This window comes from Diceros bicornis, chromosome 26, assembly GCF_020826845.1.
Source record: "Diceros bicornis minor isolate mBicDic1 chromosome 26, mDicBic1.mat.cur, whole genome shotgun sequence".
Taxonomy (NCBI): domain Eukaryota; kingdom Metazoa; phylum Chordata; class Mammalia; order Perissodactyla; family Rhinocerotidae; genus Diceros; species Diceros bicornis.
Window position 1 is genome coordinate 35,675,400 of NC_080765.1, and position 18,715 is coordinate 35,694,114.

The 18,715-nt window shown below is 48.6% G+C and overlaps 1 protein-coding gene across 1 annotated transcript; it reads left to right on the top strand.

The window, feature by feature from the left end:
- The first annotated feature begins 1,128 nt into the window (after positions 1–1,128).
- LOC131422627 (group 10 secretory phospholipase A2-like) lies at positions 1,129–18,701 on the top strand. Its single transcript, XM_058570014.1, has 5 exons — positions 1,129–1,340; positions 1,688–1,788; positions 5,067–5,208; positions 6,927–7,033; positions 18,487–18,701. Exons 2-5 carry the CDS (start codon positions 1,731–1,733, stop codon positions 18,627–18,629), a joined length of 450 nt encoding a protein of 149 aa, XP_058425997.1. The 5' UTR covers positions 1,129–1,340; positions 1,688–1,730; the 3' UTR covers positions 18,630–18,701.
- The last annotated feature ends 14 nt before the right edge of the window (positions 18,702–18,715 follow it).

Here is an 18,715-nt window from a genome sequence, read left to right on the forward strand (position 1 = left end):
GAGATAGAAAAATGTTTGATAAACAAGTGTTGGCTGGATTATCTACGGACAAGGAGATCCCAAAGAGATCTTTTGATAAAATGGCCCTTGCTAGATGCCTTCCTGTCTACCATACCTAAAATTATCTATGGTGATAGCTCCTTCCTGGGACAGGCCCTTCTATCTTAAATTCTTTCAGGCAATTTGAGGGAAAGTCAGATGTTCTTCCTGAGTCTTCTGAGCCTTTATCGTCTTCAGCTCAAAATAATCAGCACGCCACAGTGATGCATCTTGGGTTGGCCTATTCTGATCCCCTACAAGATGCATCATTGTCAATGAGTTTTCCTCTGTGCATATTGACTGGGAAATTCCTTGAAAGCAAAAATCTCTCTGCTGGATTTATATGGGATATTTTATCCCCCATTGCAGATGGGAGCCCTTAGAAGAAAGAAAATGTTTTTCACTCCACGTTTTGGAGAGTATGAAACCCATACTCCCCACATGGGCAAACCTTAATTGAACAACTATTCTGGGTCAGGCAGGGCCATGCTGGGCGTTCAAGAGGAGAAGCCCAGGCCTTGCCTTAAGGAGCTCACTCCAGAGGGGAGACAAGGACCTCAGAGCATGGCAGGTGGATGGTCTGATGCCTCAGGTTTTTGTAGGAGACAGACAGAGGTTTGGAACCATGTAGAAAATAACTGGAATCTGGGCTCCCTTAATTCTCAGTGCTTAGCTTTTCTGATCCTCAGTTTATTCCTGTGAAATGGGGACACCAGGGGTCTGAGGTTGTAAGACCATACTCCTGGTGCCCTTAGCACACTATAGCGAGTGAGACGTGACATCGCCTTAGTTGCCATTATTTTTACTAGAGCTTGGCGGTGGAGATGGAGGGATCTAGGGTTCCACTCTCAGAAGTAGTTATGACTCGTACTCAACAGAAATTGGTGACTAATTAATTCGGTAGGGCTAGCGGCAGGGACCATGGGGAACAGATTTGTGCCACGATCGTCGTCTCTTTTAAATACTGAGCGCCTACTGTGTATGTCTTCCCCGCCTCCTGCGGTCCCTGGGAGGGGCTTATTACCCAGGAACAGAGGGGAAGCCTGAGGCGGGAAGGGTATGGGGTGAGGGGCGGGCTCAGACACAGTTGCGGCCTCGCTGCCCTCCCCCACCATTCCAGTGTCTTGCGCAAATCTTTGACGGCCTCAGTTTCCCGACTATGGTGGCGGCGGTGGTGGTGGGATTGCAGAGAGCTGATTTCGAGGGGAATCAGGAGGGCCAAGTTTCCTAGCTTTAAAATGTTTAATATCACTTCAGCCCCTCCCCCTCCCCCAAGTCTTCTGCTCCTTTCGCACGCCCAGGTGAGTGCTGGGAGGGGCTGCAGGTGGTAGTATCTCAACAGAGCACCCTTGCTGCGCATTTACGCCATGTGCCGACCTGTGCTATGCGCCTTTCCTCCGTAATTCTCCCCAAGCCCCAGTCCGAGACATCCCGGGGCCGGATTCTCCCTGTCGGCCCCGCGCGCCCCTTCGATGACCGATGCAGAGGTCCGGGCGGGACTCGCCGCGCCGCCCCGGGTGCCCGCCCCTGCCTGGCTCCGCCTGGGACCTGCGGGAGGGTGAGGCCGGGGGCGGGGGCGGGGGCGGGGGCGGGCGGGGCGTCGGGGGACCGGGTCGGCCCCGGCTCGGTGACTCCAGCGGCCCGCCAGGCCGTCCCACACCTGCTAGGGTCCTCTGCCGCTGTGCCCCACGATGTCGCTGCTGCTGCTGCTGCTGCTGCTACTGGGACGCATACCTTACCTCAGCCAGGGTGAGTGAGGCTCCGGGAGTTCACCGGACTCCTCCAGCCCTCCCTAGGAACCCAGGAGCCCTGCCTCCCCACCCCTCTGTGAGGACTCCAGCTCAGCAGCCCTCCCCAGGGCCCAGGAGCCCTACAGCCCCAGCCCTCTTTTCCATTGCCCGCTGACAGATTCCTTCCCACCTTCCCAGGAGCCCTGTCCCGCAGTCCTCCCCAAGGGCCCCCACTGATTCCGCCCTCCCAGGGACCCAGAACTAGCCTAGCCCTACCCCAGGGCCTCAGGGTCCTTCCCAGACACCCCCTCCACTCACTGTAACCCTCTCCAGTTACCAGTCCCTCCCCACCCACCTGGCCTGGGGTCCTGTGAACTGAGCCTTCACTCCACCCATCCCTGGGGTCTGAGGTAGGACCACCAGGGGAACACCAGAGGCTGGGAGAAGGAGGGGAAGAAGGGGCCCAGCCCTACCTGGAACCAGGGAAGAGCTCCTCTTTCTCACCGTGTCGCTTTGTCACCTACCCCTGGGACCTCTCTTGGAGGGGTCCCTCTGGCAACTAACCATTTCTGGGGTGCACAGACACACACACTCACAGGGAAGTATATAGACACCACAAGCATGGAGACACACAGGCACAGAACAGCCCCAGCCTCGCCTGGGCACTCAGGTGTAGGGCTCGTGGACAGCCTCACACACAGACACGGGCAGAGATACCCTGAGAGGAGCGCACGCGCGCACACACACACACACACACACACAACGCAGGGATACTGAGACAGTCCCACATGGACACACACACAGAAGCACCCACACACATACCCCTCCACACACCCAGGAAGCCTGGACAGCCTTGCACTTTCAGCAGAGGCTGCCATGGGCAGACAGAGCAAACAGACCCCAGAATGACCTGCCCCACCTAAGTTGGCACGGAGGGAGTGTTTTTCTTGATTCCAAACCCATTGCTGGGTGTCCGCCCCATGCCTAGGTTCTCCATAGGGCTGTGCCCGGGACACTGAGATGCCAGAGCGTGGTCAGGTCAGGGTGGGGGGACCTCTGGGGGCAACTTTGGGATATGGGGTTAAGACTGGGGCCCTGTCAGATATGCTTAGACTGGGAGTGTTTCACAGGGTTTGGTGGATCCAGAGGTCAAGCGCCCTTATCTGGAAGCCCACTGCGTGCCAGGGGATCTGGAGCTGCCTACAGCAGAAATCTGCTCTTAAAGAGCTCCAGGGCCAAAGGGTCACTCCCATAAGCAGATAGCAGCACAGTGTGACAAGGGTCTTCTGGTCACATTCTAGAAGGAGGTGATAGGTGAGCTGGGTGAGGATGGGCTGAGGGCATTTGAGGGCACTGCACTGAGTGGGAAGTTTAGCTGGAGACACAGGAAATGATGAGCAGGGTCCATGTGGGGGTTGTTGAGAGAGGACCCTGAAGAGGTGGGAGGGCCAGCTTCTGCAGGGCCTCTGGGATCTTTATCTAGAGGGCAATGGGAGCCACGGGAGGTTTCAGGCAGAGGATGGGCAGCTGGGAGCAGCACTCTGGCAAGTCCTGTGAGAGTAAGGACTGGTCATCCAGAGGAAGGCAAAGCTTTTAACTCTAAACTTGTTTTTACATTTCGTTTCTATTTAAGTCATCTCTATTTCATTTCGTCACACAAACATGCTACTTTTTCCACTGAAAAAGAAAAACAGGGGCCAGCCAGGTGGCATAGTGGGTAAAGTTGGCATGCTCCGCTTCGGCGGCCCGGGGTTTGCAGGTTCAGATCCCAGGCATGGATCTACGCACCACTTATCGAGCCATGCTGTGGCGGCGTCCCACATATAAAAGTAGAGGAAGATGGGCGCGGATGTTAGCCCAGGGCCAATCTTCCTCAGAAAAAGAGGAGGATTGGCAATGGATGTTAGCTCAGGGCTGGTCTTCATCACCAAAAAAAAAGATTGGATTTGATTTTGGCCTAGACTCTTCAAAAAAGTCAGTGTGATAAAAAACTTGTTCAGATAAAAAGACACAAAACAGATATGATGACTGAATGTGATGCATCAGTCTCCTGTGTAGCCTCAGGCCCGGAGCAGTGGACAGCGGGCTCCCGGGCATCAGGCAGGCCCTGTGACCTGGGGTGGGTCCTTTCACCTCTCTTAGCTTCAGTCTCCCCACCTGTCAATGGGACAATGGCTGTCCACAAGACAAGGAGGCTGTGCTGTTGACAACAGATGATACCTGTAAGTTGGGGAGCACAGTGCCTGGGGCAGGCTGAGGTTCAAGTGAGTGCCTCTCCTTACTGTCGCTCTGACAACTGTTTCTGACCCAACGCCAGGGAGTGGACCCATTGCCCTCCCCAGAAGGAGGAGTCGCTCTAGGATTCTCTGATGCCCAGGTCACAGTGGTTTGGAGGCCCCTCACTCCAAGCAGCGGCCCCCTTGCTGCCCCTCAGCTCTATCCCCCTGCCAGGCGTCCTTCCCCTGCTGCGTTTGGGTAAGGAGGAAGGGACACTGGATTGGGAGTCAGAAGCCTGGGTGGGAGCCCCCAGTCAGGTCAGGTTCTTGTTGGCTGTGTGACTGTGGGGGTCCTCCTCTTTCTCACCTGTGAAATGCAGGGGTTCCATTCGCACCTGCTGTGTACTGCTGTGTGTCAGAGCCACACGGAGATCCAGAGAAATGGCTGGCTTGGGCCGCAGGGCTCCCTGTGTGGGATGAAGCTGTGCCTGGCAGTGAAAATAAGAGGAGATGCGAGGGACCCTGAGCCATAGTCTAGAGGGGAATGGTGGGGGGGGGGCAGGGGAGACCCAAGGTCTGGGAAGCCCTCACAGAGGAGCCCTCTTTGATGGCAGGTACCCTGTTTAGCTCATCTCTGATGTCCAGTGTCCACCACAGGCAACTGGACAGACATTTAATGCACGACTTGCAATCTGGAGTTGACAAGGGCAGGGGATGGGGAATCAGGGCATTCCGGGGAGAGGGACTAGCCTGTGCAAAGGCCCAGTGGTATGATCTTTCAGATGCTGTGGCTCTGTGACTTTTTCTCTTTCATGGCTGTCTTGAGGATATTGTTAATAATAGTTAGAGCTTGTTATGTGCCAGGTGCTTTACATGCACGATCTCATTTCATTCTATGAAGTGAGGTCCCCTTATCCTCCTGTTTTACAGAAGAGGAAGCCAAGGCACAGAGGTTGAGTAAGTTGTCCAAGGTCACACAGCTAGGAAGTAGGAGAAGTAGGATTCAAACCCAGTCATCCAGGCCCTTTCCCCAGGTCTAGGGCAGCCCTGACCTGCAGCCTCTAACCTTTTCTTCCCCCAGCCTCCCATGTACACCGGCGTGGGCTCCTAGAACTGGCAGGGACTGTGAATTGTGTTGGCACCCGCACCCCCGTGGCCTACGTGAACTACGGTTGCTATTGTGGCCTGGGTGGCAATGGCCAGCCCCGGGACGCCATCGACTGGTGAGTGCATGCTTGGGCCCAGGCTAGAAGGTCCCCCACCCCTGGGGTAGTTCAGGCCTATGAGGAAATGCCCAAAACCGAGGTTGTGGTTTGGACTAGGAAGATTCCAGCACGTGATACTACCTTGCAGGTAGAGGGCCTCCTGGGTAACGTGGCCAATAAGGCCAAACCTTGGTGCCAACTGCCCACCACCCTGGCTATGGGATGATTTCTTTGGCAGAAAAAGGTAACGTAAAGTTGATCAGACTTATCACGCGCCAGGAACTGTTCTGAGTCCCTTGAGTCCTCACAACAACTCAATTGCAGAGACGAGGAAACTGAGGCACAGAAAGATTAAGTGACTTGTCTGGGGCCACAGAGAGGGTAAAGGGTGGGGCTGGGATTCAAACCCAGGCAGTTGGGCTGGATTCATGCCCCTAATCACTGCATTCTGCTACCACGTGGGAGGTGCCTGTTCTGTCCAGGCTGTGGGCTTAGATCTTTCCATGACTTCCTTCATTTACCCTCAGGCCGTCCTTGGAGGCCGGCATGATGGCTATCCCTGTTTACAGAGGAGGGCCCTGAAGCTCAGAGAGGCGCAACCACCTACCCTTTTCCACACAGCTAGTAGGTGGCAGAGGCAGAATTTGATTCTCTCTTCCCTCGCTTAGAGGATGTCATTGTCACTGACAGGTCTTTATTCTGGCCACCGGCCATGTCCTCCTGCGCTCTGGCTGTCTGGTTTCTGCACATCCTTCCAGGTGCTGCTCAGGCATCACCCCCTCTAAGAAGTCTTCCTGAAGCCTGGCCAGGCCTGGTACCTCCTCCGTCTCCCAGAATCCCCTCTCCTTAGCCCACATTCCAGCACTTCTCACCATGCATGCAGTGTCTGGTGGTTTGTCAGCCTCCCCCGCCAGAGTGGGGGCTCATTGAGGGCAGAGCAGGGTCCGGCTGACCTCCCCTGCCAGATCCTGCTGAGGGCTTAACACGGAGTGGGGCTGATGGCTAGATGAAACAGTACCAGTGAGTGAATGAATGATAGGCACATTTAGGGACATTTATGAGTTTTTCTCAGGGAATTTTTCAACGTAAATTATTGTTATTATTATTGAGGTCCTATTACCTGGCAGGCCCTCAGCTGGACACTGGTGACACTGTGGGGAACAGGACAGAAATTGTCCCTCCCTCACAGAGCTCTGGTCAGTGAGAAGGACAGATGTTGATCCATCTTCTCCCAAATGAGGGTCTCATTATAAACCTGCCCTGAAGGGAAGGAACCTGGTTTTCTGAGAGGGTGTGACAGGGAGATCGTCATAGCCTGGGGAGGTAGGGGGCCTGGATGACATCCTGGGGGTGAGGGCTGTTGCTTGGGCTGAGACCTAAGGGAGGAAGAGTGGACATGTTGTCCCAGGCAGAGGGCAGGACACAGGCAAAGTCAGGGGGCGGGCAGGGGTTGGCTCACTCCAGGAAGAGAGAGGAGACCAGTGTGCCTGGAGCTCAGAGACTCAGAGAGGGAAGCAGACAGGGGCCAGGTTCGAGCGTGGCCAGGGCATGGAGGCAGTGCAGGACACACTGGAGTCAGTGGAATTATTTCCCAGGATGAGGATTCTCAGGGACAAAGCTTTGACCAGAAGATGCTGTCCCCCTGTGGGTCCTCACTCGCCCGCCTGGCGTGGCAGGGTGGCCAGGAGAGCATCCCTGCCTTCTGCATCCCTGGTCTGCCTGTCTGCCATCCGCAGGTGCTGTTATCGCCACGACTGCTGCTACATCCGTGCTGAGAAGATGGGCTGCATGCCCAAGTTGGAGGGCTACTCCTGGCGGTGCGTCAACCAGAGCATCGTGTGTGGTGAGTCCCCAGCACCACCCACACCAACCTCCCCGAGTGTGCCTGGGCATCCGGGCTGTAATAACTTACCACTGCTTCCAACTCTCCATAGACTGCCGTTTGGATTTATCTAATATAAGTGATCTTTAGTACTAACCACTTAAAAAAAATAAAGAAACCTGTTTCTTTGCTTTCTGGACAAAAACCAAAAAAGAGAAATGATACTAGACATAAACAACCTGAATATCCATCAGACAGGGCCTGGGTAAATAAACCTGTGATGTATCCTCACTGTGGGAGGCTCTGCAGCCTCAAGAAAGGATAAGGTAGAACAATATGCTGACGTGGAAAGATGTTGAGTGAAAAAGCAATCTACAGGATGATGTGTCCAGTAAAGCACAATTTGTATTAAAAGACAGAAAAAGAAATTTGCAAAATAGTACCAGACTACTTTCCATGGTTACATGTAGACCTATGCAAAGCTCAGAAAAAGGTATGTAAAGATACACTCTAGGGGCTGGCCCGGTGGCGCAGCAGTTAAGTGCGCACGCTCCACTTTGGCGGCCCAGGGTTCGCAGATTCAGATCCCTGGCGCGCACGAACGCACCGCTTATCAGGCCATGCTGTGGTGGCGTCCCATATAAAGTGGAGGAAGATGGGCATGGATGTTAGCCCAGGGCCAGTCTTCCTCAGCAAAAAAAGAGGAGGATTGGCAGATGTTAGCTCAGGGCTGATCTTCCTCGCAAAAACAAAACGAAGCAAAAGATATACTCCAAACTGAGGATGGCTGTGGTCATCTCTAGGGACAGGATCAGGCTGAGGGAAGTGGTGGTGGAAGGCGATTTCATGTTCTCTGTGATGCTTCCATTTTTTACGAAGAGAATGACTTTGTGAGTTACTTGTGGATTAAAAGTTAAAAAGAAAAGGAGTATACAGCCTGTGGTGTTTCAGGGTGAAGTGCACTGATCTCTGCAAGTTACTTTGACATGCATGAGAACAAAATAAAATAAAAAGGTAGATGGACGGATGGATGGATGGATGGACAGATAGAGGGGTAAGTGGCGAAGCAAAACGTTAATGGTGGAATCTGCGTGGTAGATCTACAGATGTTCTCTGAACAGTTCTTTCAGCTTTTCTGTATGTTTGAAATTTTCCACAATAAAACGTTAGCAACAGAGAAAATGGAAGAGGTTGGTGCGAGGGCTCCGTGCCTCCATTTCCTCACCTCCAGCCCCAGTGGGAGATCCTCTCAAGGTGCAGGCCAGCTGCACCCTGGCGTGGTTTGATGACCCTCCTCCACCATGGTTCTGAGGCTCCAGCACTGGATGTCCTGCACTAGAGTGACCAGAAGCCGTAGGCTGGGTCTCATCCTAGGGGACGGAGGGATGTAGAACTTGGACCGAGCCTGTACCCTGAGTGTCCATTTCACTGGCTCTTCTTCCCTAAGGCTGAGCCAGGCAGAATGAACCGAGTTCTAGAGACGTCCTGCCACTTACCAGTTGGGGACTCCAGGGAAACCCCTTTCCCCCTCTGGAACACTGTGCCCTCATCTCTAAAAATACGGATAATAGTATTCCAGGTTGGTGACCTCTGGGCCATGTTTGTCCTGCAAATGTTTTGTTTCACCTGCACGGTGTTTAGAAAAGCAGTTTGAGCCAGTATTTGAAAAATCAAAATGTGTCATATAAAAAAATCTGAATTTCTGAATGTCTGGTTTCCCTTAAAAAATTGGAGGCTTTAACAGCATCAGACTCAGTAGCAACCATTGGCTGGAACTTAGAGGTCTGCCAGTTATAGGCAGGGCCTATGGCTCCTATCTGCCCCAGTCCCCACCATGCCCTGTTGTCTGTCTGACACTGAGGCCAAGTGTTGATGACCATATTTCATTTCCCTTGTGCTGTTGATTTTGTTCCAGAAAAGAAATATTTCTAACAAACCTAGGAAAACAGAAGGCAGACCAAAAGGTTGAATGCTTCAAGAAAAAATGGGAACGTGTGGCCTATTTATTTGTTGAAATGAAGAATGCTCCTGTGTTTGATAAGAACCCCCTTTGCTTTACTCATTAGCACCGCCTGCCCCAGTGGACATCTGAGTTTGCAACTCCTGGTCCAGTGGTCAACAGCTTAGTCAGTGACTCAGATTCTGGGCAAGCCCTGATCTCTCCAAGCCTCAGTTTCCTCATCCGTAGACTTGGGGCAGAAATCAAGCCTGCCTGTTGTGAGGATGAAATAGCGGTGACTGACACCGTACTGCATACACAGTAGATGTCATTAAATGTCTGTTGAAGAGGTGACACAACACTGTTCCTCCAAGCACAGGATTTGGGGGAGTGCATGAACACAGTTCTAACCCTGAACCCCAAAAGGAGAGAGCGATTTCTCTTTCAATTCTCTTTTAATCCTTCTAATTCTGTGGAGGAGACAGTCTCAGTTCAGTGCTCCTTTAGCTCTAACATCCCTGGGACATGGCTGATCCTTTTCAATGAGAGAGGAGGCTTCTGGCTTATAGCCTTACCAAGAGCAGCTCTATTCCTAAATTTAATTCTGGCTTTTGAAAAAATTATTTCTGTCTATCTACCTATCTATTTATTTATCTTTAACCACAAGCAGCATGTATTTAGTGAGGATAATTATAACATAATCCACTCTAACATTACTGTATATTTTACATGACCAGCCGCTTCTGAAGTTAAAAGAAAAATAAAACTGCAATTAAAAATGTTGATGTCCCTCAGGGCAACCTCACTGGTTTTTAAAACAAAGCAATAAGAAAAGGAGTTAGGTATTTATTTTTAAGATTGCTTTCTGATGGATGGTATTTTCCATTTATAGGTTCCTTTCAAATGAATTAAAAAGGTGAATCAAATTTAAAAATAGGAAGTGAGGGCCAGCCCTGGTGACCTAGTGGTTAGGTTCAACGCACTCCACTTCGGCAGCCCGCGTTCAGTTCCTGGGTGTGGACCTACACCACTCATCTGTCAGTGGCCGTGCTGTGCTGGTGCCTCAAGTACAAAAAGAGGAAGATTGGCAGCAGATGTTAGCTCAGGGCGAATCCTCCTCAACGAAAAATAAATCAATAAATAAATAAAAATAGGAAGAGAGTAATAGTACAGGCAGAATGGATGTAAGGCTGGGGTTTGGGCAGTGAGACTAAGTTATCTGAGGAGTTAGCATTGACCCAGACACCTGATTCCATAACTTTTTTTTTCTTTTTACTTTTAATTGAGAATAAACATAACATAAAATTAACCTTTTTTTTTTTTTTGGTGAGGAAGATTAGCCCTGAGCTAACATCTGTTGCCAATCCTCTTTTTGCTGAGGAAGATTGGCCCTGGGCTAACATCCGTGCCCATCGTCCTCTACTTTAGATATGGGGATGCTGCCACAGCATGGCTTGATAACGGGTGTGTAGGTCTGCGCCTGGGATTCGAACCTGTGGACCCCGGGCCACCGAAGCAGAGCGCACAAACTTAACCACTACACCGCCGTGCCAGCCCCCCAGAATTAACCATTTTAAAGTGTATAATTCAGTGATATTTAACACATTCACAATGTCCTCCAACCACCACCTCTGTCTAGTTCCAAAACATTTTCATCAACTCCCACCTAAAAAAGCCCATACCCGTTAAGTACTCAGTCCCTATTCCTCCTCCTCGCCCCCAGCACCTGGCAACCACCAATTTGCTTTCCATCTCCATGGATTTACCTATTCTGAACATTTCGTATAAATGGAATCATACAATATGTGGCCTTTTGTGTCTGGCTTCTTTCACTTAGTGTCATGTTTTCAAGGTTCATCCACGTTGTAGCATGTATCTGAACTTCATCCCTTTTTATGGCTGAATAACGTTCCACTGTAGGTATGTACCACATTTTGTTTATCCATTCATCCATTGGTGGATATTGGGTTGTTTGCACCTTTTCACTACAGGGAATAGTGCTGCTATGAACGTTTGTGTACAAGTATTTGTTTGAGTACCTGTTTTCATTTCTTTGGGGTATATACCTAGGAGTAGAATTGTTGGATCATCTGGTAATTCTATGTTTTACTTTTTGAGGAGCCACCAAACTTTTCTACAGAAGCTGTGCCATTTTACATTCTTTTTTTTTTTTTTTTTGTGAGGAAGATTAGCCCTGAGCCAACATCTGTTGCCAATCCTCCTCTTTTTGCTGAGGAAGATTGGCCCTGGGCTAACATCCGTGCCCATCTTCTTGTACTTTATATGTGGGACACCTGCCACAGTGTGGCTTGACAAGCAGTGCATAGGTCCACCCCCAGGATCTAAGCCTGCTAACCCTGGGCCGCCGAAGCAGAGTGTGCGAACTTAACCACTATGCCACCAGGCTGGCCCCCATTTTACATTCTCATTAGCAATGTATGAGGGATCTGGTTCCTCCACAGCCTTGAGAACACTTGTTTTTTAGTTAGTGGGGGTGATTAGTGTATCTTGTTGTGGTTTTGATTTGCTTTCCCTAGTGACTAATGATGCTGAACATCTTTTCATGTGCCTTTTGGCCATTTTTATATCGTCTTTGGAGAAAGTATATTCATTTTTGAACAGTCTTTTGCTCATTTTTAATTGGGTTGTTTGTCTTTTTGTTGTTGAGTTGTAAGAGTTCTTTATATGTTCTGGATACTGGACCCTTATCAGATATGTGATTTGCAAATATTTTCTCCTATTCTGTAGGTTGCCTTTTCATTTTCTTGGAAATGTCTTTGGTGCACAAAGTTTTAATTTTGGTAAAGTCCAATTTATCTATTTTGTCTTTTGTTGATCGTGTTTTTGTTGTCCTAAGAATCCATTGCCAGATCTAAGGTCATGAAGACTTACTCCTGTTTTCTTCTAATAGTTTTTTTGAACTCTTGTATTTTGGTCACTGACCTACTTTGAGTTAATTTTTGTGTATGGTATGTGGTAGGGGTCCAACTTCATTCTTTTGCATGTGAATATCCAGTTGTCCCAGCACCATTTGTTGGAGAGACTCTTCTTATCTCATTCAATAGTCTTGGTACTCTTGTTGAAAATCACTTGGCCCTAGATGGATGACCTCTCTGAGCCTCAGTTCCCTTATCTGGAAGATGGGTATTGCGAAAATGAAAAAAAGGGTTTATGACATGATAAACAGATCGGACGGGGGTTGTTACTCTCTCCCTTCCCTTCTCCTCCATCCCTCATCCTGATCTGAACCTCTCTCTGACCCCCACTACCTCCACTAGAGAGAATCGAAGAGCTGCCTGACTCTCCACTAAAACCCCAGCTTTTGCAGACTTGGTTTGCTCTGGAGGGAAGGAGGCTCTCTTAAGGATTACTAAAGGATATTCTCACATATGCACGCGTTCTCAGTTGTATCTCCTTAGTATGAATTAGGAGTTGGCATAAGAGCAAAGCTGAATTAAAATGGAGACGTAATATCAATTTTTAGGACTGAAAGTGCCCCAGACATCATCTCGTCCAACTCTTTCATTTAGACTTGGGGAAACTGAAGCCCAGGGGAAGAAGTGACTTGCCTAACCTGGTGGTTATGTGCCCACTCCTGGGCACATCCTCTGCCCCCTTCCAGTGTGGGCAGAGAGGAGGTGATACGGGGCTTGAGTGGGAAATCTGTTGAAGATCTTTCTCTTCTCCTTCAACCTGCATGTTCCACTTGTCTCTAACCATGTGAAATGATGTTTGTAAAATATTTATTGGTGTGTCTGCTGGTGGAGTCCATGCCTGTGTACAGAACTACCCTCCCTGAACCAACCAAAAAGAATCAAAATACCTATTATGCATTTTTGGCTAAAAATATTCTCTTATTCTGTCTGGAGATATTCTGAACATAGTTGTTTACTTAATTACAGGTGTGGCCCATTTTCCATTTATGGGCCTGACTTAAATATATTAAAAAAAATTAAGCTTATAATAATATTTACTGGCAGGCCTTTATTTTAAACTTAACCCTGGGAACTATTTTTCCTTTTCAGTTTTTACTATTCTTGAATAACATGGTGCTGTTGGTTCCTGAGGCCATGGAGCAGTGAAACCAAGTCTTGCTTTTGAAAGAATCTTTCTCACTCAGGGAGAAGGGTGGGAGCACAAGGGAGGTACAGGCCTGGGTCAGGAGATCCTGGGCTGGAATCCTGGTCCACCCCTTCTCACTCTGTGCCCTTGGACAACTTACCGAGTCCCTCTGAGCCACACTTTCCTCATCTGTAAAATGGGAATAATAAACCTTCGATGCTGGGTTTGTGTGAGAATTAGAAATGATATATGGCTTTTCTATATTTTCCCAACAAATATTATTGAGAGTCTACTCTGTGCCAGGCTTCATGCTGGGTTTTGGGCAAGACAAAGAATCAAGGCTCTGTAGTCTAAAAGGAGGAGAGCGGGAAATAGTGTCTGTGCCAAGTGCTTTATAAGGGCTGTGTCGGAAAATCAAGCAAGTGAAGTACTATACCTGCTACGACATGGAGGAACCTTGAAAACGTGATGCTAAGTGAAAGAAACCACACACAAAAGGTCACATATTGTATGATTCCATGTATATGAAATGTCCAGAATAGGCAAATCCATAGAGACTGAAAGCAGATTAGTGGTTGCCAAGGACTCAGGAAAGAGGTAATGGGGAGTGACTTCTTGACGGGTATGCGGTTTCTTTGGGGTGATAAAAATGTTTTGGAACTAGATAGAGGTGATGGTCATACAACATTGTGAATGTACGAAATGCCACTGACTCGTGCACTTTAAAATGAGTAAAATGGTAAATCTTGTTATGAGAATTTTGCCCCAATAAAAAAAAAGCAGGGGTGCAGGGTGAAAGATACTTTTTTGTATAGAATGGTCAGGGGTCAGAGAAGTCCTCACTGATAGGATGCCATTGAAGCAGATACCTGAGGAATGAGAGGAGCCATGTGAAGAGGGAGTGGGAATGGCCAGTGCAAAGGCCCTGAGGTAGCAATGAATGTCTGGGTGGTCTGAGGAGCACCAGGAGGTTGGTGAAGCTGGAGCAGAGTCACCTAGGGTGAGAGCAGTGGGTGATGATGTCAGAGTGATGGGGGCCAGACTTTCCTCTGAGAGAGAAGGGGAGCCAGGGAGGATTCTGAGCAGAGGAGGGACTTGATCTGGTTTGCATTTTAACCGAACCTCTTTGGCTGCTGCATGGAACATATTCCGGAGCAAGCAGAGGTGGAAGTCGGGCACTGGTTACGAAGCTGGCGCAGTGGTCTTGGTGAGCGGTGGGTTGGGCGGGAGGTGGCAGTGGAGGTGGTGCAAGGGGCTGGCTTTTGGACATATTTGGCTGGGGGGTGGAGCTGTAGGGCTTGCTGGTGGATGGGTGAGGGAAGAGGAGCTGGCTGGGGTATTTATCCCAGTCACCTTGTCCTTAGACAGCTGGCCTCCAGCCAGCTCTGTGGGGAACACTGCCACCCTGGGCTTCCTCAGGAGCCCCTACCCCAGCAGGTCACACTGCTCTGAGGGTGTCCGAGTCTCTGTTGGGCAGCAGCCCACGGAAGGTTTACAGGCACAAGGGCTCGCTCCTGCACTGGCTGCTTCTATTACCAATTTTTACACATTATTTTTATCTATCTATCTAATCTGTTCATCCACATGCTTTTTCTGATTCAAACCTAATACGTGTTTGTTGTGAAAAATCCAAACATTACGAAACATTATAAAGTAGAAAGTTATGCTCCATCCACCAGACTGAACTAGCTTCTGTTAAGTTTGGCATTTCTTCCTCCACAATAATAATAATTAGATCACTCTACATATAGTTTATAATTTTTTTCACTTAATATTGTGTCTTGGACATCTTGGAACATATGGGTCGGCCTCATTCTTTTAAAGCTAGAGTTGCTCAATCTTGACACTACCGACATTTTGGACGAAATCTCTGTTGTGGGGCCGTCCTGTGCATTGTCAATGTTTAGCAGCATCCCCCAACCGGATGCCAGTAGCACTGCCCCTCACCCCCGGCATGTGACAACTAAAAATGTCTCGAGACATTGCCAAATGCCCCCTGGGGGACACAGCTGCCTATGGTTGAGAACAGCTGGTTTACGGCATGAGCATACTTTAATTTGACCATTTCCCCATCAACTGCTATACATGGTTGCAGAGACCTTGGCTGTTTGTAAATCTTTGTGCACTTGTGTGAGGCTTTTTGAGGCATCAAGTCCTAGAATTCTTGGGTCAAATGGTGTATTTGAGGCACGTCTAGAATTTATATGTAGGAAGGACTGGGGGACAGCCTGAAAGAGGGGCTGGAGGACTTCTCCTGAAGGGGCATTTACCTGGCAATGGCATTTTGTAACAATGTAAATTGTGGGGCCGGCCCCTGTGGCCTAGTGGTTAAGCTTGCGTACTTCGCTTCAGCGGCCCAGAGTTCGTGGGTTTGGATCCTGGGCGTGGACCTACACACTGCTCATCAAGCCATGCTGTGGCAGCATCCCACATAGAAAAAAATGGAGGAAGATTGGCAACAGATGTTAGCTCAAGGCCAATCTCCCTCACCAAAAAAAAAAAAAGTCAATTGTGGGAGAGGGTAAGGAGAGACCTGGTAAAGATTAGGGAGGAGGATGGCCTCTAAAGCCCTCACAAGCCACCTCCTTTTCGCACTGCCACTGAGTGGTATAGATGCTTTATTTTATTTCTTTATTTCTTTATTTTGTGAGGAAGATCAGCCCTGAGCTAACATCGTGCTAATCCTCCTCTTTTTGCTGAGGAAGACCGGCTCTGAGCTAACATCTATTGCCAGTCCTCCCCCCTCCCCACCAAAGCCCCAGTAGATAGTTGTATGTCATAGTTGCACATCCTTCTAGTTGCTGTATGTGGGACGTGGCCTCAGCATGGCCGGAGAAGCGGTGCCTCGGTGCACGCTCGGGATCTGAACCCGGGCCGCCAGCAGCAGAGCGCGTGCCCTTAACCGCTAAGCCACGGGGCCGGCCCTATAGATACTTTAAATCAACAATATTGTAAATTAAACCCTGAAATAGCTGCCCTTCAAATTTTGTTAATTGAGATTGCTTTTTCCGTGATGAAACCATCATACAGCTCAAAGTAGAAAAGTTTGAAATTACAAAATGTAAATAGAGGAAATAAAACCCCCAGAGACACTACACACAGACAACTACTTAGTTAACCTTCTGGTGTTTTTCCTGTCTTTTGAGTGCATAATTTTTTAAAAAATATAAGAGTATGTTTTGTATGCCTTATTTTTCTCTTAAGTATAAGCTGTTTCCCGTGTCATTAAAACTCCATTAAATAATCCTCGGTTATAAACATGAATTGTAAGCGCGGGCACATCCCCCAAGTTGACACCCCATTCCCTTCCTGCGGACAAGTCAGAGGCCTGGCGTCAGGCAGAGCTGGGGTGGGGCCCCAGTCCCCTTGCCCCTTCCTGGTTTTCTCTTCTGCGAGGTGGGGGTGCCAGTGGCACCGCCCTGAGATGACTGGATGACATGAGCACCATAAAGCCTTTCGCCCAGTGCCTGGCTCTGCGTTAACTGCACGATAAATGCTAACCCCCATTTTTTCAATCCTGTTTTTGTTAGCCATTTAATGAATTACAACCAAGGCAGTCTGCAGAGTGTTTAAACACAGGCTTTTGGAGTTGGAGGGGTTTGTTTTGTGTTTTGCCCTCCCTCCTAGAGTAGTTTCCTAGAGTATGGGAAGCTTAACAAATGAATTTAAGTGAGAAAGATTTTCCCTTTCAGTCCTTTGTTAATTTTTCCACTTAGGCAAGGAGGAAGTTCAATTGTGTGAGGGTTAAACCTCTCTTACGCTTGCTGACCTCCCTTTATTCTTAAACCAAGACACTCCAATTTGGGAGCTCACAGCCTTCAGGTATGCAACAGCATCTAACTAGATTTTGATATTAGAACTTCATCTTCGTTGGTTTTTGTTGTTATTTGTTTTTGCTTGTTTTTTTTAAATCAATTTCTTATATTTATGGCATAGATAAAATTTATTTAATGTAATTTAATATAATTTAACGTAATTTATAATTTACTTAATAACTGACTTAGAACTTTAAAATGAGGGGATTTAAAGCAATAATCTTGAAGCTGCCATGGGCTTGACAGAGGAAACTGTGTGCAGTCATGCAGAGAAACACTTGAGTCAACTCAGCTCACGACAGGGCCTAGAAAGATGATTGCCAGAGCATCCCGGGTCCCTTGCGTCCTGCTTGATGTGCGCCCCCACTCTCCATCATTCTGTCCCCTCCTGGTGCTACCAAGCTCTCTAGGTGTTGCTCCAGGAGAGAAGCTGGTGGATTTTCTGACTTTCATGCTTCACTTTACTGGGGTCTCCAAGGAACTGTGCATTTTAAGAGAGGATCTTTAAAGATCAGCTGGCAGCTTCGGGAGGTCAGCTTTGGCTGACTGAGTGCCTACTATATGCCCTGCATTTGACAACTTGGTCTCTTTTCATTCTCCCAACAGCCCTTACAACTAGGTACTATTAGTTCCCCACGTTCCCCCTGAGGACACAGCCTGGGAAGGACGAAGTGATGTGTCTAAAGGCTCATAGGGACTCCATCCATGGCCAAGCTGGCTGACTCCAAACCTCAGGCTTCACTGTGCCTCTGGAAGGAACTTGGAAGGATTTAATAGTGGGTGGGGTTTTTTTTCCCATTTATGTGAATAATTAAAAGCCCACACTAAAAGGCAGTGGGTGGCATGGCTAGCTGACATATCCATAGCTGTTTAAGGCATTATACCTTCTAGATTAATAAGATACGACTTGAAGATCACAAATTCTTTCCAACCCAAAGTAATGACTCTTGAGTAGTGGAGTTCCCAAGGCAGGAGACCTATCTTGGGGTGGCAACCTTTGCATCCCTGTGTAAGGTAGGCCCAGAATGGAGGGGAGAGATGGAATACATGATTGTCACCTAAAACAAGCTGTTTTTCTTGAAGGAGCACCTCAAAGAGACTTGGAGAAAGAAGGCAGAGAAATGCAGGTGGAGCCAGCACTGACTGAGTGCGTGTCCAGTGCCAAGGCCCTGGCGGGCACTTTATGTAGCTTTCTCACCGAGGCTTCCCAATAACCCTGCACAGTGGATAGTGCTCCCCATTTTAAACGAGGACTTGGCTCAGAAATCTTAGGCAAGATCACACAGCTAGGAAGTAGCAGAGCAGGCATTTCCAAAAAAAGGCCTGGGCGGTACCAGGCACCCACTGCTTACCTAAACAGATCCTCAAATGAAATAGTGTAGTGTTGATACAGAATTGAAGCCAAGAGTTGTACGGACTTTGGACTCGCCATCTGAAAATAATTCTCTGGCAACTTCAGTTTCCTTTTCTGTAAAATGGGGCTAACACCACTCCCTCCTGGAGTTGCCATGATGATGGAGATCACGTGGTGAACTGTCAAGTGTCACACAGATATGATTTATGACCCTTCCTGCCTCTAGCTTTACTGGCTTTCCTTGTGTTTATCCTCAAGTCTCTGCAAGTCCCTGCTCTAACCTCAGTTTCCCCATTTCTTCCAGAACCAACGGAGGACAAATGCAAACAACTCTTATGCAAGTGTGACCAGGAGGTTGCTTACTGTTTAGCCCCAACTACGTACAACTTAAAGTACCTCTTCTACCCCCGTTTCTTATGTGAGAGGGACCCACCCAAATGTGACTAACTAGACTGACTTGAAATGTCCTTTTGCACGAGGAAATAAAACTCCCTTTCACTATCAACAGCTGCATTCAGTTCTTTGCAGGAGGG